A 24413-nucleotide genomic window follows, 5' to 3' on the forward strand; every position below is an offset into this window, starting at 1 on the left:
CCCCACGGGTTGAAGAATTGCATAGATAAATAAAACTGGTTTACATAGCAGCTATTTTCTGGGCCATATCATAAACCTTGGGAGAATCTAATGATTTAGAAGGGGTGATTTGGTTGCTAATATCCTTACAGATAGAGCAACCACAATTTTAATTCTTCTAGTTAGTATAAAACAGTATTTTGCACCTAGTTGCTCAGTAAATGTTTGGAAAGCTGTATTCTCTTTCTGTATTCATTCTCTTTTCTCTCTCACTTCTGATGTTCCCTGCAGCTCACGTTTGAATGCCTGTGATAGGAAGAATGCTGTATTATTTTTTTTTCCTTAGGAGAGATGAAGTAAATAGAAGTTTTAGATTCCCTTGAGAAATTTTTAAATGAGATTAATCTTAGTATCACAGTGGAAATAAAGTGCTTAGTACTCAATATTACATACCATCTAATACCTTTTAGAGTATGTTTTTATAACTGAAATCTTTCATTTTACTCTAGAGAGTAAGCCTTTCTTTCGTTTGACTTGCAGAAATGGTGGTGGTTTTATTTTCCAGTGAACTCTTACAACAAAATGTTCATTAATTAAAAATAGCTATCCCATACAGGAAACAGCTCATATAGCAGCTCCCGACACTGTTCTAAAAACAGACTTGAGCCACTCTGAGTGCTAAAGAGGAATGAACACTGAATACCATGTGAACAAATTCAGGTAAAAGCATGCTGTTTTTTAAGAAGGCTCTGTGTGCCTTTCTCTTCATGTTTTTCTGATGATAAGAGTCATGTGCTTACTATTAAAAACCAAATATTATAGCAATATATTCTGTAGAAAGTGAAATTCGCACCCAGATTGTGGTGTCTAGTTAGTCTGGTGGTTTCTACCAGATTTGTTTTCTGTGCATATACAAGCAGGATAGACTTATTTTTAAAATGGGGTTATATGTTCTTTCAACTTGGTTTTTCATTGATATGTATTGGAAATTTTCCACATCAAATTTCTCAAAATCCTCTTCCTTTATTATTTAAGTTAGCATAGTATTTCACCGTATAGCTGTACTACAATTTGTTTAAACCAGTTCTCGATGAATAGATTTGTGAGTTGATACTCTGTATTTTTTTTTTCCCTTGAAGATCATTGTTTTTAGGGCAGATGCACTTGCAATTGAACAAAGTTACCACATGTAATATACTGGTAGTGTAATATATTGAGAGTTTACTGTGTGTCTGGAACTTTTCTAAGTATTATCCTGTGAAAATTAGAATAATTCTATGTTATGAGGGATTTATTATTGTCTGTATTCTCGAGATGCAGAAAGCCTCTGAGATTCTTGCATGCCGTCATGACCATACCTAAGATAAACTGAATGATAGGGGTGACTGGGCTAGACACGTGAGAGCCCTTTAAATCCAGAGGAGCTAAGCAGAAGGACAGCAGCTGTGTCAACGTAAGACAAAGCAGAGTTGAGAAATTCTTATTGATGTTACTGATGTTAAAAAAAAAAAACCTTCACTGGTTGCCATAACCCCTGGCTTCTTGAAGCCCTGCCATCTTAACCCTTGTGACTGTGCCTGGGGGATTCCCTGGCTGTCACCACTGACTGCCTGGTATTTGTGTGCCCCCAGCCTCTCTTCCGAATTCCTGAGATGCAGGGCCTTTCCTCGGATTGGTCTGTACTCCTGGTGTGCCTTGCTGAGCACGAGACGTCAGCTACTGCTGAGATTCCCATCCCTGGCCGGTCCTCTCTGGGGGCTTGTGTAGCTGCTCATTGCTTTCTACTGAAAATGGGAACTTTCTGCTGACTTGGTGTATGGGGGATGATAACTCTACGAAAAGTCTCCTGAGACCTAGAAGGTATATTTCATTTGCTTAAATGATTGTTGAGTTGATCCTAGGTATAGTAGGTTGAATTTGTAGAGGGGAAAAAAAGTTTACTGCACTTTACAGTTCTTCATAATTAAGTAGTCTAGTGTGACTAGAGAGAAGTGAAGCTTAAAATACCACCAAAAGCGACCTGTTTGGGTTATTTATGGCCATGTAATGAACCACTCCAAAACTTGATAGTCTAAAACAGCGACTTATCTCCTGATTCAGTGCGTTGACCAGGAGGTTCTGTTCTATGTGGTGTCATCTGGATGCTGGATGGCTGTGGTGCTCTGAGGCTTGCTTGGGAGCTGGGACTCGGTGGCTGCTTAGGTGGCCTTGTGGTGTCTGGGTTCCAAAATGGAAGAAGTAGATGCTGCCCAACCAGTTAAGGGCTAGGCCCAGAACTGGCACTGCATCATTTCTGACATATTCTAATGGTTTCGGCAGTTGTAGGCCCGGCCCAGCATCCGTGTGGGAGGGGACTGTACAAGGACGTGAATACCCGCAAGTGTGGTTCATTGGAGGTGACCACCGGAATGACAGTTTACCACAGTGTGCTCTCTGGCCCCTCACATATGCACACTACACTAGTCCACACACAAGACCCCCACAAGCCTCACTCCGTTGCTATGTTAGCTGGAGTCCAGAAGCTCATCTAAATCAGGTCCAGGTGCAGATGAGGCTGTTTGGGTATAGCTAATCTCAAACCAAATACCTGTGAACTAAAGGCACAAGTTATTTGCTCTCCTACCCCCACCCAACATACAACGGCAAGGCAGGGGCAGGAAAATTGCAACAGACACTCTCCTTCAAAAAGGTATTAGAGGCTGTGGAGAAGTCATAACACTGATACGCTGCTGGTGGGAATGTAAAGTGGTGCCATCACTTTGGAAACAGTCTGGCAATTCCATAAAAGGTTAAACATAGAGTTACCATTTGACCTACATACATAAGAGAAAGGAAAAAATATGCCTACCCAAAACTTGTGCGTGAATACAACATAGCAACATTATAATAGCTGAAAGGTGGAAACAACTCAAATATCTATCAAATGATGAATAGAAACATGAATTCTGGTATATCCATACAGTGGAATGAAGTACTGATATATACTGCAACATGGATAAACCTTGAAAATACGCTAGGTACAAGAAAATTGTCACAGAGAGCACATATTGTCTGATTCCATTTATATGAAATGTCCTTAGGTATAGGTAAATCTGTAGAAACAAAGTAGATTAGCAACTTCTTAGAGCCAGTGGGATGGGTGTATGGGGGATGATAACTAAGGATACAGGTTTCTTTTTGAGGTGATGGAAATGTTTTAAAGCTATCTGGTTGTATCTGTGGATATACTTAAACCCCTGAGTTGCAAACTTCAGGTAAATTGTATGGCATGTTTTTAAATAACCAAGCTGTTATTTAAAAACAATAAAAACAACAACAAAAAAAAAAAAAAAAAAGAGGGGGGAAATGGGAGACACCTAGCAGTCCCCGGTCCACAACAGTTCTAAAATCCAGCTAGGTAAATGTCAATGGTTCCTTGTTTAGGGAGTAGTTTTTTTGTTTTTGTTTTTTTATGTTTTTTTTGTTTTGTTTTGTTTTGTTTTTAGGAGAGGGGGAGAGAGAGAAGGGGGCAGGGGGCAGAGGGAGAGAGAGAATCCCGAGCAGGATCCACACCCAGCACAGAGCCTGACGCAGGGCTCAGTCTCACGATCCCGAGATTATTACCTGAGCTGAAATCAAGAGTTGGATGCCCAGCTGACTGAGCCACTCAAGGCGCCCTAGGACTAGTTTATGATCTGGGTGGTTCTTTGTGGCTCTTGTCTCTACTCTCTAGACTCCTGGTTATGTCCTCTGAATCTTAGTTTTCCATAAGAAATGACTTATGTTTGTAGCCTCTTCCTGTCTGAATAAGGGCCCTGGTATTTTTCATTTTGAACTATGTCTTTTTAGTCCAGACTGGTGGTCTTTCCACTGATAGGTTTTTAGAGTTTTTAGGAGTATTCTCATGGATTGCTTTGGGGTTCACAACATTAGATTAAAACCATTCCCACAAATCTCTTTGAAACAGGGCTCTACCTTAAACTGCCTTTAAGTCAGGGCATTATGTGAAAATACCATTAAGATTCTTACAAGCTCAGGGCACCTGGGTGGCTCAGTTGGTTGAGTGCCTGCCTTCGGCTCAGTTCATCATCTGGGGGTCCTGGGATCGAGCCCAGTGCTGGGCTACCTGCTCAAAGGGGAGTCTACTTCTCCCTCTCTCTCTCTGCCCCTTACCCTCTTCCCCATTTGTGCTCTCTCTCTCTCAAATAAATAAATAAAGTCTTTTTAAAAAAAATTCTTACAAGCTCTACTGTCTGGTAGAGATGGTTCTTAAGACACACTTAAAATCCTGCAAAGCCTTTTGGTCTAGCACTATGATTTGCAAAGTATGATCTCTCTACCAGCAGCATTAGCATCACCTGGGAACTACAGAGGTCAGACCCCATAGCGGACTTGCTGAATCAAACCGTGGGGATCAGATGCAGCAGTCTGGGTTTTAACACCCTCCCCCCGCCAACCCCAGCTGAGTTTGGTGCACACGAAGTTTTAGAACCACTGGTCTAACATAGTCTATGAGGAACCAACCACCTAAAATCTTTGAGGGCTCAAAAAAGGTTTTGAGGCCACATTTTACTGGCACTCCAGGATTTGATCTTTGCCTTGAGCCATGTCTTACTTTGAGCTTGCTTTTTGCTAAGATACTGAAATGAGGAATGGTTTTATTTTTGAACCCATCAAGTCTGCTCCTTTTTATTTCCTCTAAATTCTACTTGAAAAGGAACCAAACTGTTCCTTTTTTAGTTCATTTTGCCCATATTTTATCATAGGTAGCTAACGTGAACCATTTTGTACTTTCAGCATTCTTCCTGAAATTCTCCTTAGTCAGATCCATGAGCTCATTGGGTGCCTTTTCTATTTCCATGTTACTGCATGCTTTGGGTTTGCTAATTATTCTGCCAGCACGTGATGTAAGTTCCCTTTCTTCAGCCACTGGTAACATTTCTTCACATTTTCAGATCTTTATTAACTGTCTCCTCAAGATTCTTCTAACTTCTGCCCATCATCCGGACCCAAAGTCAGTATATATTTTAGGTTTTTGTTCCAGCCCCTCTTCTGGTTCCAAACTTTGTTTTGGTTATCTGTTGCTGCCTAACAAATCATCCCCAAATTTAGTGGCTTAAGCCAACAACTATTTTTGGGGCACCTGGATGGCTCATTTGGTTAAGGGTCTGCCTTTGGCTCAGGTCATGATCTCAGGTTCGTGGGGTAGAGCCCCACGTCAGGCTCTCTGCTCAGCGGGGAGCCTGCTTCTCCCTCTCCCTCTGCCTGCTTATGTGTTCTCTCTCTGTCAAATAAATAAATAAATCTTAAAAAAAAAAAAAAAAGACAACTATTTTCTTGCTCACAGCTTTGGGTTCTGGCCAGGGTTTGGTAAGGATGGCTCATTTCTGGTCTATGTGTTGTCTGCTGGAACAGATTGATTAAGGCTATAAGATTTATTTCCAAGGTAGCTCACTTGCAGGGCTGGCAGCTTGGTGCCGTCAGCTGTGATTTTAGCTGGAGTTGTCAGCTGGGCCTTCATTCTCTTCCATGTAGGCCTTTCTCATGCGTGTAGCTATTTGGACGTTTTCATAACATGACAGCTGGACTCCAAAAAGGAAACAGAAATTGCCAGGCTTCTTAAAGATGTAGTTCAGAACTGGTGCAATGTCATTTCTGCTGTTTTCTGTTGGATAGTCATTCAAGGAGGTGGAGAAATAGACCCCACCTCTTGGTGTGGGAATGGTGGCAAAGAATTTGTGGCTGTCATTAACCCACTTGTAACCTGTTAGAGATATTTTTGGGTTTTGTTTTTGGTGTTTTGGTTTTTGCTTTTGATTTTTGTAGTACTGAAAAGGCACTCAGCGTAAGTTGTAAATTCACCAATTTACAAGTTAATTGTTGGAGAAAGGTTCAAGCTCTGGAAGGAGGTTAAAAGAAACATGTACATATAAAGAGCCTCTCAGTATCTGTTTGTGAAAATTTTAAATGTTGCATTTCACTGGTGCACAAAAGTCTTTTTTTTTTTTTTGGTAGAATTAAATTTAAATTCCTCATTAACAGAATATAGTCTTTAGCACCTTTGTTGTGTCAAGATTTGGATGTGACAGGGATGTCTGAATGCATTTATGATTTTAATTGGTCTGAAAATGGAACTGGTTATTTTTAGTAAAGATTGCCTTTTTTATTACCAAAGGCAGAGAAATAACCCCCTTCTACAGACTTTCCTTCTTATAATAGGGACTAAATACTGTTCAGGAATTGTGAACAATGAAAGGTAGGCTCTGGGTGCATTGTAGAAATGATTGTGGTAAAGGCAGAGGTGAATAATAGGGTAAAAGAGTCTCAAGGTTTTCTACCATTTGGAACTTCTGTGTGCAGCTGTTTCGATTGGTAAGAAAGGACAAAACAGCCAGAAGAAGTGGCCTCTGATTTTGTTTATTCACCCGAATCATGTATTAGGTTTGCTCATATAGGTTAGTAAATGGCTTCCTGAATTTGTCAAGCACTTATGTTAGTAGATTTTTCCCTATTCAAATTGGAGTTCTATTAAAAAAAAATCAAACAGTGCTTTATTACAATAGTGATTCAAGAGTTTAAATACAACTTGTAGCTTTAAAATTGAATGAATGTGACTGGTGTTAAATCTTTGACCTTTAGTTCCTATTTTTAGCTTAGAATCGAACATTTGAATAGTTTTGGTTTTGGTTATACTTTATCTTGATAGTACTGATAAGATGTTAAACATAAAATAACTTGAATATTTTTTCTTTAATTTGATCAGTTATAAAAATGTTTGGGGCAGCACTAGTTTCCCTTACTTTTAGTTTTTACTCTCCTACATCTAAGTAGTTTTCAAGCTGACTAATAATGCACTTCCTCCTTTTTCCCCCCCTCCACCTCCTTGGTTCTTCTGTTTGTTTTTTCTTCTTTATTCTCCCCATACACTGCCCAGTCTGGTGCAGTGACCTCTTCAGGAGTGAGATTATGGATAGTGTGGATAAGATGACCATGATACATGTGTTTGATTCTGTGGAAGAATCCTTCTCGCTACCAGTGTCCAACTTCTTTAGCATGGTAATCATGACCAACAGTTTAGAAAATGATGCCCATGCTCTTGGTTTTCAGAAATTGTCTTCCTCTGTTTCTCCACCAATTATAATTCCATTTGCTTTGGGATATCCTAGGTAGTCATCAGTCCATCAAGCAATTATTGTGTGTGAACTGATAAAGCATTCTAGGAGACACAGAGGTAAGCAGGAAATAGTCACTGTTAATTGTTCCTTAGTCTCCAGTCCAGATTCTTCTTACTCAGTCAGATTTGAAAGCTGGGCATGGTTTTTTGAAGATGTGGATCATACGCTTATAGAATGTTGATGGTCTCTCAATTATTTTTGTACTCTCCTACCTTCGCAACTATACTTCACAATTATACTCATCATGAATAGGACCTTACCTATTTCAGGGTTTGTACAACCTACTGTGGTCTCACTATTTTGAACTCCATTTGTTAAGAATGTATTCTTGTGTATATTTTTAAGTTGTTCATTTCCCTTGGGTAGGTACATAACTTCCTAATTACTTTACAGATATTTTCACAGAATTCTCATTTCTGGGCTAACTAATTTTAATCTCTTCAAAATTTTCTTGTTTCTCACTTTTCCCTGCAGCTTTCATAGATTGTCCAAATAGTTATATACATTTACTATTCAACAGAATTTTTTCCACTTGACCTGCCCTCTGTAGATATCTAAGCAGCAACATTCAAAAAGCATTATTTTCTATCACTTTTCAAAAATATAATCCCTAAAATATTGTAGGACTTGGAACAGACCTTTGCAAGTACTTAATTTAGAGCCCTCGTCTTGCACTATTATTGCACATGTAATGCACGGCTTTGATACATAGGAAAAATAAAATCAAGAAAGGGAAGAAGTGCTACCTATAATGGGAAGGTATGTACTCCATCCTTTAAACTTCCAATGTGTCCTGTGTACTGTTTTAATTGCAGAATTACCTGTAGTGCCCTTTTATTTCTTTGTAAATGATGGGAAGCCAGTCTTTCAGCAAAATCTGCTTATTTGCCCCAAATGAATATATTTGTGTTTGTGTGATTCTTGATTTTTAACTTTTAGTTAGCCCAGATCACTTTGATTTCCAAAACCTGTTTAGACTATTGCTTTTTATTTTTGTGGCATTTATAAGCTATTTCTAGGTCATTGTGTTGCCTTTAAAAGATATACCCATGAAAACTACAAAGTGCTGATGAAAGAAATAAAAATCTAAATAAATGGAGACACATACTGTGTTCTTGGATTGGATTACTCTCAATACAATGAAGATGACTGTTCTCTCAAATTGATGTATAGGTTTAACAACATTCCTGTTAAAATTCTAGCAAGATTTTTTATAGGTATAGATAAGATTATTCTAAAATTTACATGGAAAGGCAAAGTAACCAAAACAGCTAAAACACAGTTTTGAAAAAAGAAGCATAATGTGGGGAGAATCGTTCTAATTTTAAGACGTGATGTAGCTACAGTAACCAAGACTATGGTATTACCAGAGGGATAGACAAATAGGTCAGTGCAACAGAATTGAGAACCCAGAATTAGCCCCACACAAGTGGAGCCAAATGATTCTTGACAAAGGTGCAAATAGAGTGTATCTTTTCAACAAATGGTGTTAGAGCAATTGGATATCTATGGACCCCCCCAAAAAATGAACTTCTGCCTAAACCTTAGACTATATCCACAAATTAACTCAAAATAGGTCAATTTAAATGTAAAACATAAAACTGTAAAACTTTTTAAAGAAAGCCTAGGAGGAAATCTTCTAGACCTAGAACTTACCAAAAAGTTCTTAGCCATGACACCAAAAGCATAAAAACCATAAAAGAAAAAATATTGATAAATGGGACTTCATCAAAGTTTAAATCTTTTGGCTGTGTGACTGTTAAAAGGGCAAAAAGACAAACGATAGACTGGAAGAAAATATCTAAGAACCCTATATTTGACAAAGGACTCTACTTAGAATATATAAAGAACTCTCAAAACTGAACAGTATAAAAAAAAGAAAGAAAGAAAGGAAAACCCTAACAACCTAATTAGAAAATGGGCAAACACCATGAGGATATACAGGTAACAAATGAAAATAAGCACATGTGGACACTCATCATACAATCTAGCAGTCATACTTCTGAACGTCCATCCCAGGGAAATGAAAACTTAGATCCACACTAAGCCTGTACACGAATGTTCATAGCAGTTTTATTTGTAATTGTCAAAAACTGTTTAACAATGTAATGTTCATTAACATGTGAATGGCTGAACTCATTGTGGTACAACCACACCATGGAATTCTACTCAGCAACAGAAAAGGAACGGACTGTTGATACATGCAAGCACTTGAAAGGTCTCAAGAGCATTATGCTGAGTGAAAAAAGCCAATCTCAGAGTCACGGTCACATACTGTGTGATTCCACTTACAGATTGTTCCTGTAAATGACAACATGATAGAAATAGAGAACAGAGTAGTGGATGCAGGGGTTAGGGACAGTGAAGAGAAAGGTGTTGATGACTAGAAATGGGTTGCATGAGGGAGCTCTTAGTGATGCTGAAATCCTTCAGTATCGTGATTGTGATTGTGCTTACACAGGTCTATACAAGTGATAAAGTGGCATAGAACTAAACACATTGTGCCAATGTCAATTTCCTGGTTTTGATATTGTACTATAGTTATATAATATGATGTCATCATTAGGGGAAACTGGACCTCTCTGTACTATTTTTGCAATTTCCTGGAGTCTATAATTAATTCAAAATAAAAATTAAAAAGACACCCAGACCTAAGACCTATGCTGTCCTATGCTGCTTGTTTTTAAAATTTAAATTAACTAAAATAAAATTAATTTTATCTCCCTGGTCACACAAGCCATGTTTCAAGTGCTCATGTCACTACCTTAATATTGCACAAATACAGAACATTTCCATCACCACAGAAACTCAGTTGACAGTGCCGGTTTAGACTAGCTCAACAGTGCCGAGTTACCATATGCATGGATACCAACACATTTCTTAGTGCAGTGTCTTAAATTTATAAATCAAAAGATAATGATCTGTACCAATAAAATTTAAATAGAAGAAATGGATTTAACATGACACTTTTTGAAAGTATTGTACTTCTTGAGGCTATATCCCATATTTTAATAAGAAAAGGAAATGAAATTTGCATCATGTTTGAAATAGGAGTAAGGTTTTTTCCTTATCTGCCAAAGCAGTTGCAGTTTCTTTCCATAATCACAATACAGAATATATAGGAAATGGGCAAATAGAGGGGAGGGACAAGTTAGGGGAAAGAGATCAGCAAAAGTAGTATTTTAAATATCCCATACTTCTTGTTATTTTTTGTTCCTTAATGACCAGCCTACCAATAGTAGCTTACCATTGCAGAGGAAGCGTGGTTTAGCAACCAGACCTTAGACCAGAATTATATTTCTGGCTCAAAGTGGCCTTGAGAAAATGACAGATGTACTCTTCTCATTCTCATAACCAATGGGCAAACTAAGCTAAAACTGACTATTGCTTGGGTGGACTAAGGGGTGAGTTATACAAAAGGAGGATCATTTGTCAAACTATTGGCTTACAAGTAGATTAAATACAAAGTTTTGAGGAGTTTGGTTATGAAAAGGTCACATGGAGTAGAAAGCAGAAGTTTCCCAGGTATAAACCATTTCAGTTTCTGAGTTTGGGGTTAAATACAAGAAAACTCAGGGTGAAAGTTTTTCTTCTCTCATCCAAGGTTAGTAACTTTGAGAAAGCTTTGGGAGACTAAGCAGGCATTTTGGATTTTAGAGACCAGGTTTTGAAGTTGAACAGTGCATGGTTTGAATTGCAGCCCTGCCACTTAGTCTTTGAGAAAGCTGCCTAACTTGACTTCTCACTTTCACCATCTGTAAAATGAGGCTATAACGACCCCTCTTTGTCAGGGTTCTCATGAGAAGAACACATAAGTATACAGCTGTAGTTACTGATAATTTTATCAAGACATGGAACAGAATGATGGTGTTAGGAACAGATAAATAGCTTTGTTATTTCCCTTTTCTAAAGATTTATTTTTAGATAAATATTTAAATAATGTTTTCGGAGGTAGGGTACTAATTTTACCTTTGTAACAGATTGGTTAATATCATGGTTTCTAAAGCCATTCTCAAATTTAATTAATGTATATAGTGTGACTAAACTGATCAAATCACTTGATTTGAAGCCAAGACAGGTAAATCTGTTCTTATAAAATGTAGTAGACCAAAATATATAAGCCGCAAACTGGGAAAAAAAAAAAAACCCACACATTTATGAGAGAAATGTTATTTCAGTGTAATTTTTGCGACCTGTTTCTACAGCTATATCCACATAGTATCTGAATGAACAGTGATGAAGAGGCTTAATTAATTATAGACATATAAAAATCTATACTATACAGGGTCAAATTATCAGAAAATATTTTATATGAATTTTCTTTTTCTTTGCTTACCACATGCTGAAACAGTGAAAAAGAGGTCAAGAACCGGAGCCAACATACTCATTAGGATCCTTCTGGCCCTGGTGCACTGTAGTGGAGGAGGACAGTTGCAGTTTTAGCCAATAGTTTACTGGCATGTGGTCAGTTTGAAGGGAACCAAAAATGCTGACATCCTCATTTGACTTCATCACTGAAGCCTGAGCACATACTCCAGCGCTTCCTGTGTAAAACCTACCCTGACTCTACAGAGGACATCCCAGCCCTGGGCTGATCTGGGTGGGGATGGTGGCTTGGATTGGTGAAGCCCTCAGCTAGTTGGTATCCACACTCTGTGAACATGTCCTGTCTCTTTACTATACCTTTCATTTCATAGAGCTTAGCTTTCAAAGCTGATAATGACATTCATTGATAGCAAGAGATTGTTGCAGGTGGGTTGCTAGCTCTTAAAATCACCACTCCTTGAAAGTATTCTACTGGATAACAGCATGTTTAAGAACTAATTTAGAAATATAATGCTATGGAAATTATACTGAAAAAATCTATCAGAAGATCTGGATTGTATATAGCTTGTCTCCCTAATATATCAGTATGGCTACATCTACTTTGACACCCGTGGCCTCAGTTTTCTCACCCATACAATGGGAGGATTTCTAAATTTCTAAGACTTCATGATTTTAGTGAGTTTCTCCAAGTAGTTTCCTCCATACTTGTTTGGTTCATAAGCTACATTAAGTGCTTTTTCTATCCATCAAAATTTCCTCATGTATTGTCAAGTTCTTTAAGGTAATATACTATTTTCAATTTGTCATTCTTTCAGAGACATAGTAATTTGAAGAAGTGATATAGCAAAAGTGAACTGACTCTCAGTATTAGAGTTTGATTCTGACAACATCTGAATATCACATGAAAGGGAAATTAGCATATGGATTGTTATGTAAATGCTAAATTAACATGATTATAAACTATTAGGTGTTTTGAGAAGTCTGTGATTTATTAACTAAAGCATTGACTTTAATCAGTAATTTTCTCTGATTCATGGCAAGGATAAGAAATTTGCTTATTGGTACCTCTCCTCCTTTAAAATCCTGTTTTTATGAAGTTATTTGGCATTGTTAGGTAGCCCAGGAAGGAAATAGAAGGCCTTTTGCTCAGGAAACGGAGAGCATAAACACTATTTCACTGTGTTTTGCTCTTCAACATTTCCTAGGACTTTCTGATGAACATGAAAAAAATCCTAAGACCCTTTAAAACCTATTTTTAAAGGATAGTTTGTTATAAATCTAAAGGCTGTAACTGCAGTAAAATCACATGCCATTGGCCCCATCCTTCCCATTCTACCCCAGTATCATAGAGCTCTCTCACTGCATTTTGAAATATCTTCATGGAATTTTGAAATGCTCTACTTGCGTAGATCTTTGAGGCTGCATCAGTGCTAGAAGAGTTATGAAACCTAGCTCTGCACTTCCCATTAGTTAGTTCTTCACCATGTCAGACAGAAGATGTGTGCGTGTCTGGTGTCTAAATACAGACCTGTAGGTTTTACCCATAAATCATAGATCCAAGTAATTCTTCCACACGCAAGAGATAAGTATGATTAATCAGAAGAGTAAGAGGCACTGCTGGATGTTGTTGGAAAAAAATCCTTTATGGGGGGCTGTGAGTATTGTTATTTTTGCAATTTCTGTTTCTGAAATATCTCAGGTTAAAAACATCTGAAACTTTTGAATATACAAAGTATATGAGGAGATGAAGTAACTGGTATTAGTCTTTTTGATTACTACTAAAGGATAAGTAATTTCTGTCACTATTGAAATTATCATGGCTCTTGTTTAGAATGGTTTCGTGGTGTGGTTTTAGCATGAAGGTGTACTTTGTCTTCTTTTCATGGTCCCTGTAGGGTACCTTGAGGTGATGCCTTTCTCGCTGGGATGCGTAGCATAGCAGTGTCCCTGAGAGTGGTGAACATGAGCTGTGCTTTCAGTGAAACTGTTGACCCTTTTTATCTGACCCTTTTTATTATAACCTCTTGCCATCTCTTTCTAATATCCATTTCTTCCTTCCTTCTGTTTCTAATACATAAAAGCTATACTTTAGTCAATTTCTTAGAACTTATTTGTGTATTTAATATTCTCTTAGTCATCAGTTATTTGGGGATAAAATTCCCTCTACTTCTAAAACATGAGCAAGGTACATTGGTCATGTGCAAGTTCAAGGATTTCTTGAAATTACATACTAGAATCTGAATTCTAGTTGGCTAGATACTCTATCATTGTGGCTGAATAATGTTCTCATGGTCTTTTGTATTTAACTGAAAAGCCACTGAATGTCTTTATTCAATTTTAAACAGATTATTCTTGGTTAGTAAGAAAGAAAATAAACATCAAGGTGTAACTAACATTTTGATGTGTGTTTCCTCTTTGTTCTGTGAAGTTGAGGTCCTATTTTATGTGGATGTTTTTTAATCATGCTTCTCCCTTCCCATGTAACATTAAATTATTTTTTGTTACTAAAAATTCTTAGTAAAAATTCAATAGCTGTATGGTTCTGTTAAAAGGGTAGTACTTTAGGGCGCCTAGGTGGCTCAGGCGTTAAGCGTCTGCCTTAGGCTCAGGTCATGATCTCAGGGTCCTGGGATGGGGCTCCCTGCTCAGCGGGAAGCCTGCTTCTCCCTCTCCCACTCCCCCTGCTTGTGTTCCCTCTCTCGCTGTGTCTCTCTCTGTCAAATAAATAAATAAAGTCTTTAAAAAAAAAAAAAAAAGGTAGTACTTTAATTTAGCTAACATATCCTCTATTATTAGATATTTAAAATTTTTCAATATTTTGGATTAAAAGTAACTGAGAATACCATCATTTTAAATTAAAAGACTATCTTGCAAAGTGCAGGAATTGAATTGCATTTTGCAATTGAATTGCACTTGCAAACATTGAATTAGGATTTTAAACAAATGTATTGGGTGCCATGTTGGTTTAAACTTATGGATCTCACATTTTTTTAAACTTTCGCTTCTTTGTGGCGGACAGTCTGTGTGCTAGCTGTTTTTCAAATGTGGATGACATTGCTTTCTTTAGAGAGACAAACAGAAGTGGAATCTGTAGAACTTTTGCAAATAAATGGATCATTGAGGAAAACTGAAAGAGAACTTCCCTAACAAGGTTGATTCTTCTATGCACAACGTCATATGAATGGATAACTAGATCAATGCAACAAAATAAATCAAGCATGGGCTCTGAAAACATGGTGCCTGGAAAAACACAGATTCATAAGGCTTTGGCCAAAGTTTTTCTTTGTTTCCACTAGGTTAGGAATGGCCTGGGATTCTCCCAGTAATTCAGCCAGAGAAGAAAGAAAAAGCTTCTTGTTCTTCAATCCCTTTGTATAGAGCCCCTATGTCACTGACTTGCACCAAGATGGAGTACTGACCTTTCTAGTGGAATGAATGGAACTGAATTTAGAGTTACTTTGAATTACTCATAAATTCTTAAAAGTATCTTCTTTTAAAAACTTGATAGGCCTAATGATAAATTTTAATAGAATAGAACTAGCTAGGGTAATAGGCATATACAGTCAGATACCAAATTTTGGAGCCTTACTCTTCAAGGAACTATTTTGGATCAGGAAATTTGATTTCAAGATTTTAGGAGACTTATTTTTTTTCTTTGCCCTGCCTCCGCCTTCTCCTTACTAGTTTAGATGGCAATATAAGTTAATATCCTGACTTTTCTTTATAAGTGAGTAAAAATTTTACTGAATATGTATTATACATAGAAATAGTCATTTCTCCTAGTATTTATTATAACTTTAAAATTTAGAATCTGGTTGCTACTAAATACCAGATCTTACACACACACACACACACACTTTACATTAAAAAGAAGTCAAAGTGAGATTTATTGTAGGACTTCTATGTTTTATTCTTTAACGACAAGTATGAATAGATTTATTTTTAAGACTAAAGGAGGCTCAGAATTAGGCTGAAAACCACAGTAGTACTAAGGGATGTTTTGTCCCAGTTTCATTCTTTTGCTTTTCAGGCATCCTAACCTGCATATGCTTCTCTTTATAAAGAGTGTGCATACAGTGTGCATAGCGTTTTAAGGATCAACTTTGTAACTGAACCAGTTGGACTCCTGTCCAGTTTATGCACTTATTGGCATTCTCCTGCCCATTTGTTTAATCTTTCCAACTCATTTGATCCTCTGACATTAGAGCTGACCGCTGCAATTGCATATGGGTTCATAAAGTAGCTGAGTAATAAAATGCCATGACCTGGTTCTTGTGTAGTTTTACCAGTGACTGAGTTGGCAACTTAGAAATGCTACAGATTGGTTTGGCAGGTCCGGTGGAACATCTTCTTGTGAAGAAGAAAGTTTATATATAAAAAAGTCTGGTATTGATCCTGAGTGATAGAAGTTCCATCTCTTAAATCCTAGACTTATTGTTTACTGAGCACCTATTAGACATAGTGCTTTGTGTTATATGCACATGACTTTAAATCCTCAGAAAAATCTTGTGAGACAGGTGATATGACCCTATTTTTCAGATGGAGAAAGCAGGGTTATGAGGTTATATACTCATATCTACATATTTGATATTACATTAAGTAGCAGAACTGAAATTCATGTCCAGAATCATTGGTTTCCAAAGCTTGTGGCCAATCCATTACACACTGTAGCAGTAATTTTGTTCATTGTGAAGAGTTTTTATTTCCATTTTGCCATTGATGGACGTTGATCATTATGCTGAATGGTGCTATGAACATTTCGTACATGTCTTTTGGTGGCATTATTGGGTCATGGGGTATGCGTATATCTCAAGCATAGACCGTGTTTTCTATTTCATTTCGTCTCACTAGTATAGTGCTCTATACACATTGTAGGAAAGAGTAGAGAATTTACCAGTCATGAAAAGGTTTTTATTAATGGAATGGCAGCCACTGGGGTACGCATCACTGCAGGGGAAGGAAAAGGAACTGGCTTTGCATTGTTGGGTGGGAGGAGTGTATGTGTTTTTTCGAGGCAATGTCTTCCTAGCTGCACTTTTCCCATAAATTTCTTTACACTGAAAATTACGGAGGTTTGGATTACAGTTCTCACCGGATTGAAAGTAAGTATCAGGGAATCATTCATTGAGAACATAGTTCTTTAGCTGCACTCCCCGATGGGTTCTATATGTGCTCGATAAACCTACATGTTCACCATAATGGGGAACTTTTTCCTCCTTACTTGTTTCATTGGTTTCTAATTTGATTTTTAAGTAAGGAGTAAGAAAGCACTCCACGAAAGATTTTTTGGTTCTGGCCATGATGGAATAATTGGTATTGGAATACTTTTCTGCCATAAAAAACTGTAAAACTGGAAAAATATATGCAGCTTTATATGCTTATATTAGAAGTTTTAGAATCAGTGAAGGTAAATAAAAGGAAAGGCATAATAAACATAAAAATAAAAACGCAGTAGAGAACAGACAATAGAGAAAATAGAACAAAATGTTTCCTTGAAATAATAAGATTGATAAATCCCTGTTGAGACTGATCACAAGAATAAAAAACAATTCCAGTGTCAGGATTCTTACAGATATTAAAAGGCTAATAAGTGCTTATTATGAGCAACTTAGATGAAAAAGAAAGATGTCTTTGAAAGACAAACTAAGGGGGCACCTGGGTTGGCTCAGTCAATTAAGCAGCCAACTCTTGATTTTGGCTCAGGTCATGATCTCAAGGTCCTGGGATTGAGCCCTGTGTTGGGTTCCTTGCTCAGCCAGGAGTCTGCTTGAGATTCTCTCTCTCTCCTTCTGCCCTTCCCCCCCCCCCCCACTCTTACACTCTCAATCTCTCTCTCTCTCTCTAAAAAGATCTTTTAAAAAAAATGGAAATTAGAAAATACTTAAAAAAAGGAAAGACAGGGCGCCTGGGTGGCTCAGTTGGTTAAGCGACTGCCTTCGGCTCAGGTCATGATCCTGGAGTCCCTGGATCGAGTCCCACATCGGGCTCCCTGCTCGGCAGGGAGTCTGCTTCTCCCTCTGACCCTCCCCCCTCTCATGTGCTTGCTCTCTCTCATTCTCTCTCAAATAAAAAAAAAAAAAAAAAATCTTTAAAAAAAGGAAAGACAAACTGAGGAAAAAAACAAATTGGGAAGAAATAGAAATTTGAGTAGTCATGCAATCTACTAAAGAAATTCAATTGGCAATTCAGAATTTTCTACAAAGAATTCCGTTATGTTGCTGGACACAGGAACCACTGTGTTAGGCTGTGAGGTCTGTGAGGGCAAGGAATAACTTTCAAACCTCTTTATTATCTGCATGTGACATAACATTTTTGGTAACTGTTTGTTAAATAGAATTGTCTGGATGACATGGTACTAAGTAGAGAAATTTCTTCCCTTGAGAAACCTGACAATTTTTTACCTTTCTTTGGTAAGGAATCTTGGCTCTTCTAGTTCATTTCAGAAAATGTATACACCCTACTGAAATGAAAGCACTTTAATTTCTTGTGTTTGTGAAACTCTATGATTAGAAAGGCCTCAGGGTTTCCTTGGTTGAACATATAAATCATGTTGGGTGTAAGTGTGGGCTGTATTGCTCCCAGACATGGTACTTTAACCTAAAACCATAAATCTTGCAGTCTTATGAGTTAAACCAAAAGTAACATTGATCCTCTCCTTAGCAATGGCAATTCGGGTTGGGGTGGGGGAGGGGGGATTGTGGGAGGGCAATGTGTATGTGTTTCCTGACATTACAGTTCTGTTGAACACTGTGTTGCCCATTTTTAAAAAAATACTTTATTTATTTATTTTGGTGGGGAGGCAGGGACAGATGGAGAGAGAGAATCAGCGTGGAGCCCCATGTGGGGCTCAGTCTCATGACCCTGAGATCATGACCCAAGCAGAAATCAAGAGTCAGAGGCTTAACCTACTGAGCCACCCAGGTGCCCCTGTGTTGCCCATTTTTAAAGAAAGAATCAAATTGTAGCACACTTCAGTTGCTGCTAAAAATTCATGAGTTTGATCTTGCATGAGGCATTATTCAGCTAACAGTTGAAAATCCTCCAAAGTGAACAGCATTTAGGAGGCTATTAGAAACCTTACTAGAAAGTCAGATAGTGACTCTGCACAATAAATTAGCTTAACCTGCAGAAGAAAATGGTACAGCAGCTGAAAATAAGTCTCCTTTGTATTGGGTGGCAACTCTTCTTGGGTGGAAAGTTTTGTTTATTTGAAGAAACTTGAAATGACTATACTGATATTTATTGGACTGTTACAGAAGTTATGTTCCTTAACAATACCAACCACTACAACATGTTAAATAGCTTAATTACATATCAAAGTCATCTTTTTCTTTTTAGATTTTATTGGAGAGAGAGAGCTCACGGGGCGGGGGGGTGGGGGGGAGGGAGAGAGAGAATCTCCAGCAGACTCTGCACAGAGCCTGACGTGGGGCTCGATCCCACGACCCTGGGATCATGACCTGAGCTGAAATCAAGAGTTGGAAACCACTAACTGAGCCACCCAGGTGCCCCACAAAGTCACCTTTTAAACCCCTTCTACCCTGACATAATTAAGAAAAAACGAAGCAAACTCTTCTTTTGGAATGATTTCATAAAATTTCTTAAAGAGCACAATGTTTAGAAAAATCCTAATCCTGATGCATATTATGCAAAAGTTTTAAAGGAAATGCATCAAAATATTGATCATGATTATATCTATATGATTACTTTATAGGCGATTTTAATTTTCTTTCTGTGATTTCTTAATTTGTAAAAACACATTACTTTTTAGCTATTAAGATATTTTCGTTTAGTAGAAATATTTGCAAGAGTTAACTAAAAGTGGAGATTTTCTCAGTGAGCATAGCAGTTAATATTAGTCGTACTTTGGGGGTGGAGGAAGCTGGCTGGCTCAGTCACTAGAGCATGTGACACTTTCTTTTTTTTAAGATTTTATTTATTTATTTGGGAGAGAGAGAGAGCATGAGTGGGGAGGGGCAGAGGGAGAAGGAGAGGGAGAAGCAAACTCCCCACTGAGCAGGAAGCCTGGCACAGGGCCTGATCCCAGGACCCTGGGATCATGACCTGACCTGAAGGCAGAAGCTTAACTGACTGAGCCACCCAGGTACCCAGAGCATGTGCCTCTTGATCTCAAGGTGGAGTCTACTTTAAAAAAAAAAAAAATTGTACTTCTTACTGAAATATACTTACAAACATGTTAATATAGTGCATATCTGAAGTTGCTATAGTTTTTAATAAAGGTAAAGCAGGATATATAATACACTGTTTTTGTAAAAATAAAACATTTGTGATATATACATCTGTATAGGTATATGCATATGCAGAAAAGAGTTTAGAACAAGTACTCTAAAACAATAATTAGGGGTTATCTCTGGGTAGTGGGAGTAAGCTGCTTAATTGCCTTTTATTTCTCTCTCTCTTTTTTTTTTCTTTTTGCAGCAAACATGCATTACTAATCATAAAGTTTTTTTTAAAACTCAAGCCTGGGAGTTAGCATTTCTTCTAGCTTTAGAAGAGGTAAAAAGCTGGTTCTGCCCTAAGCAGAGGCAGCCCTGCTCTCCAGTGACAAGGCAGTGAAGGTGGGAGACGAATGAAGAGAATATAACTGGAGGCTTATGAACTGACCAGCTACTTTCGACTCCCAGATTGGCTGACTCCACTGTTTTCAAGAGGAAAACCCCATAGTGTGATCCCATTGGAATAGGGTTAGGATTTAGATGACTGCCAGGTTTAGGTCATGAGGTAAAGCCTGGGTCATAGCCGGGGAACATGGAGATCTGGTGTCAGAGTCACCAGTCACTGTCCAGCCACCCTGTAGGAGAGCAAAGAAATAGGAAAGTGCCAAAAGAAAGTTTAAAAAATTTCACTTGATTTACAGTTTTGCTAAGGCAGACATCTTTTTTTCACTTTTCCCTCAGAAAGCATCTAGAATATTAGTGACCTCCATAGGATCCTTATTATCTCCTGGGCTGCCAGCCATCTTCCCTTTGAGCCCTATTCTCTAGTCCTGGACAAAGTATTGGATCCTGATGAGTCAGGTTCATTAGTCCTGCACACAGGCTTCCTGCCTGCTTGTTCAAGACTAGTGAGCATACCTGCTCAACTTGCTTCAGAAAGTTGTTACCTATTTCCACTTCCATCCGCTCAGATGTGCCAGTGACCTGGTTCCATGGTCACTTCCCACATAGGTTACAGTGGTGTAGCCCACGCTTACATTGTCATCTTCAGTCCCTACCATTTTTTATTCTTTTCGTTTGTTCTTGAAACAAAGATTTAAGGAGCACCTGCTTTGGGCCAGATGTTAGGGATTCCTTAGTAAACAAAACAAAGCTCCCTTATTCATGGAGTTTACCTTCTAGGGTAGGAGCCAGGAAAAAAAAATGAGTGGGGAAAGAACAACATTTAATGTTGGGCAGTGATAAATGCTGTTAAGTAACAAAGAGACCAAGGTGTTGGGATAGGTAGAAAGTCAAAAGAGATGGGGTTGTGAGGAAGCCAAGAGCCACCTGAAGAAGTGGCATCTAAGTGTAGACTTGTATGAAGTGTGCTATGGAAGCAAGAGGAAAATTCATGGAAATGTTCTAGGCAGAGGGAACTGCAAGCGCAGAGGATCTGAAACAGGAATGAGGTTTGGCATCAGAACATGGTAAGAAGTATTTAAATTCCTATACAACTGTTCAGCAGACTAGCTTATGAGGGCTGGTAAGGTCTTTGAACCCCCTCCAGCGATATACTCGGTAAGATATCATTTACCTTGTTTTCTTACATAGAGAGATGAAAAACTTCTAATCTGTTAATGGGTTTCCATGTTTGAGCTGATAACTACATATTTTGCCATTGAGTTGGTGTATAATAACCAAACACATTGTATTTTATGAATGTTTTTTCAGTGAACATTTATTGACTTTACCTGATTGATGGGATGTGACTGAGGAGGGAGAAGGTGGAGAAGTACAGTCAGATATACACGGGGAACTGGAATGTCCCTGCTCTTCTTGATGGGAGCAGGGTCAGGTGTGTGTTGGTCAGACAGAGGTGAGCTGAGGAAAAGGCAGTTGGCCGTAGAGTTCCCACCTTTTGAGAAGTGTGAATGAGAAAGAAAGGAGGAACAAGACTAGATAGCTTGACAGAGAAAATGGAGCTCAGAGGGGTTTTGTTTTTTATTTTAAAAGGAGCTTCAGTGTTTTGTGTTTTTTTTTTTTTTTTTTTTTTTATGACAGGAAATCATTCTTTGCTATTCTTGGCTCACAGAGTAAACAGTTGTTTGTGTGTGTATGTGTCCCATCACCATATTTTTAAATCCGTTTAAAACTTCTTACAGCTCCATAGTTTTCCAGGTATTCAAAGAGAGTTCACCTATGTGATCTTGATCTTCTTGAGAGGAAGGTACCAAATATTATGCCTAAGTTTCTTAGATGCAAGTCTCAAAGCTCAGGTTGTAGCTCAGAAGTCACCCGACTACTAAGTATTGGGGCAAGAAGTTGAATCAGTCTCTCCCGTGTTGCCCAGAGTTCAGCAGTCTATATTCACAGCATTAACTAACCATGATTTGCGCCGCCCCCACCCCCCCGCCCCCATTCAACCAGTTATCCTCTGGTTATCTCAGAAAAGAACCCAAGGCATTTAGAAATAATTTCCAGGGCAGATGAAGAAGCTTTTCAGAATATGCAGTTATGTCCCACTTGCCACACACACCCTCCTCACCCACATGTGCATCCTCCTATATACAGCCCCCCCCACACACACACACTCCTGCCACACATAGAACAAACTCACACACCTTCAAATGTTCACTGAGTATACCTCAGTCCTAGTCTTAAAGGATCCTTGCTCACAAAGAAAGCCTGGCTACTCTTTTCAATAATTTCCTCTATCTGGGGTTTGGACTGACGGTAGAAAGATAAAGTTAGGTTGAGAGAATTGATTTTATAAGACCAGAGGAGAGGCCATAAATAAATCCCCAGGTTTCAACAGTAAGGGTTCAGTTGATTATTTTTGCAGGATTTGCTTTCTCTTCTAACAAAGGGAACCCTGTACAACTTAAGCTCAACAGTTTTGTATAAATTTCATCTAAAGTAGTAGTGGTTTGCATGCATTGGTCCTTCAGGATATTTTATTTTTTGAGCTTTAAGAGTTAATTACTGAGCATTGAATTTTATGAGCACAAAACCTGGGTTGTCATTTTCACTCTGGCCTAATCTCAGCCTCTTAAAAGAATGTTCAGAATGTTGATATTTTGATAATTTTATGGAATGACATTTGTGTGATATATCTTTGCCACTTACCTAGTACTATATATATATATATATATATATATCACTGTTTTATGTTGTTAGCACCTTACCTGGCCCCACCCCTGCACCAGAGGGAAAACTCTTTGTTTCTTAAACATACTATAGAGTTTAGGTTGGAACTTTGCAAACTGTGGAAGCCCAATGTCTTGTTTACATAACGTTCTTTGTTCTTACCCCGTTTTTTACTTGTTGCACCCTCTCATAAACATTTAACTTAAATATATTTATTAATGTAATTAATATAGTTAATACATTAGCAGAAATGTATATTGTTATACATATGTACTTCCTGTAAAGAGTCTCCAACTTTCATATATTTCTGGAATTTTCTTAAGAATTTAAAACATCTAGGGGTGCCTGGGTGGCTCAGTCGTTAAGCGTCTGCCTTCGGCTCAGGTCATGATCCCAGAGTCCTGGGATCGAGTCCCGCATCGGGCTCTCTGCTCCGCGGGGAGTCTGCTTCTCCCTCTCCCACTCCCCCTGCTTGTGTTCCCTCTCTTGCTGTGTCTCTCTGTCAAATAAATAAATAAAATCTTTAAAAAAAAAAATTTAAAACATCTAGATTCCAAATTAAATGAGTCACTTCTTTAAAAAATGTGGGTATGGGGACACCTGGGTGGCTCAGTCGGTGTCTGACTTAGGCTCAGGTTGTGATCCCAGGGTCCTGGGATCAAGTTCCGCATCAGGCTGCTTGCTCAATGGGGAGCCTGCTTCTCCCTCTCCCTCTCCTTTCTTGTGCTCTCTCTCTCTCTCTCTCTGACAAGCAAATAAAATCTTAAAAAAAAAATGTGGGTATGAACAGAGAATGTGGAAAGCAACAGACTAGGGCCCAAAGCTTGCATAATTTCCTCCCACCTCTGTTTTAGAGTCAATGTTAAAGATTTGGAAGGAGAGGGAATATTACCCTAAGGAAAAGAGCAGTAGATAATCTAATGATGTGAAAAATTGGATCCCGTTATTCTCATTGGACTACAACATTGTTCTTCTGATTTTAATTAAAAGTTATCCCTCTGGGGTGCTTGGCTGGCTCAGTCAGTAGAGCATGCAACTCTTGATCTCAGGGTCGTCAGTTCAAGCCGCATGTTGGGCATGGAGCCTACTTAAGGGAAAAAAAAAAAAATCCCTGGGGCATTGGTAGACCTGAGTCTACCTGATGGTTGGACTATCATGAAAAATGACTAGATTTATCCTCCTTAACGTTGTTTTGTTTACAATATTGTACCTGGGCAGGTCCCAGAAAGGAAAGTACTTCTCTGAAATGCTAACCACAACAGGGGAATGATGGGAGATTAAAAAGAAATTGCTTCCATCAAATCAGGCTAGACTTATTACTGTATCATCTTAATCTCTCTTGTGGTTAGGGGGGGCAAACTGGGCAGAAAAGTTCCACTTATTTCATTGTGTTTTCTTTTGTTCATAATGTACTCTTTACCCTGCAAATACATTTTTAAAAATTTTCAAATTTAAATTCAATTAATTAACATATTTTTAGTTTCAGAGGTAGAGGTCAGTCTTGTATAACACCCCGTGCTCATTACATCATGGGTGCTCCTTAATGCCTATCACCCAGTTACCTCATCCCCCAACCCCTCCTCCCCTCTAGCAACCTTCAGTTTGTTTCCTATGATTAAGAGTCTCTTATGGTTTGTCTCCCTCTCTG

General features: G+C 38.3%; 1 protein-coding gene across 3 annotated transcripts in view; it reads left to right on the top strand.

Moving 5' to 3' along the window:
* Positions 1-24413, top strand: part of FGD4 (FYVE, RhoGEF and PH domain containing 4) — a 208875-nt gene that overhangs the window by 61969 nt on the left and 122493 nt on the right. Inside the window, exon 1 of one of the 3 annotated variants that reach the window (XM_032432825.1) lies at positions 12387-13113. The exons of the other annotated variants lie outside the window; for them this stretch is intronic. Within the exon in view, the coding sequence (XP_032288716.1) occupies positions 13104-13113 (10 nt within the window). The 5' untranslated portion in view covers positions 12387-13103. Of the gene's footprint in view, positions 1-12386; positions 13114-24413 lie in introns of those variants that run through there. 3 annotated transcript variants of the gene reach the window in all.

The sequence above is a fragment of the Phoca vitulina genome, unplaced genomic scaffold (genome assembly GCF_004348235.1).
Source record: "Phoca vitulina isolate PV1807 unplaced genomic scaffold, GSC_HSeal_1.0 scaffold49, whole genome shotgun sequence".
Lineage (NCBI taxonomy): Eukaryota > Metazoa > Chordata > Mammalia > Carnivora > Phocidae > Phoca > Phoca vitulina.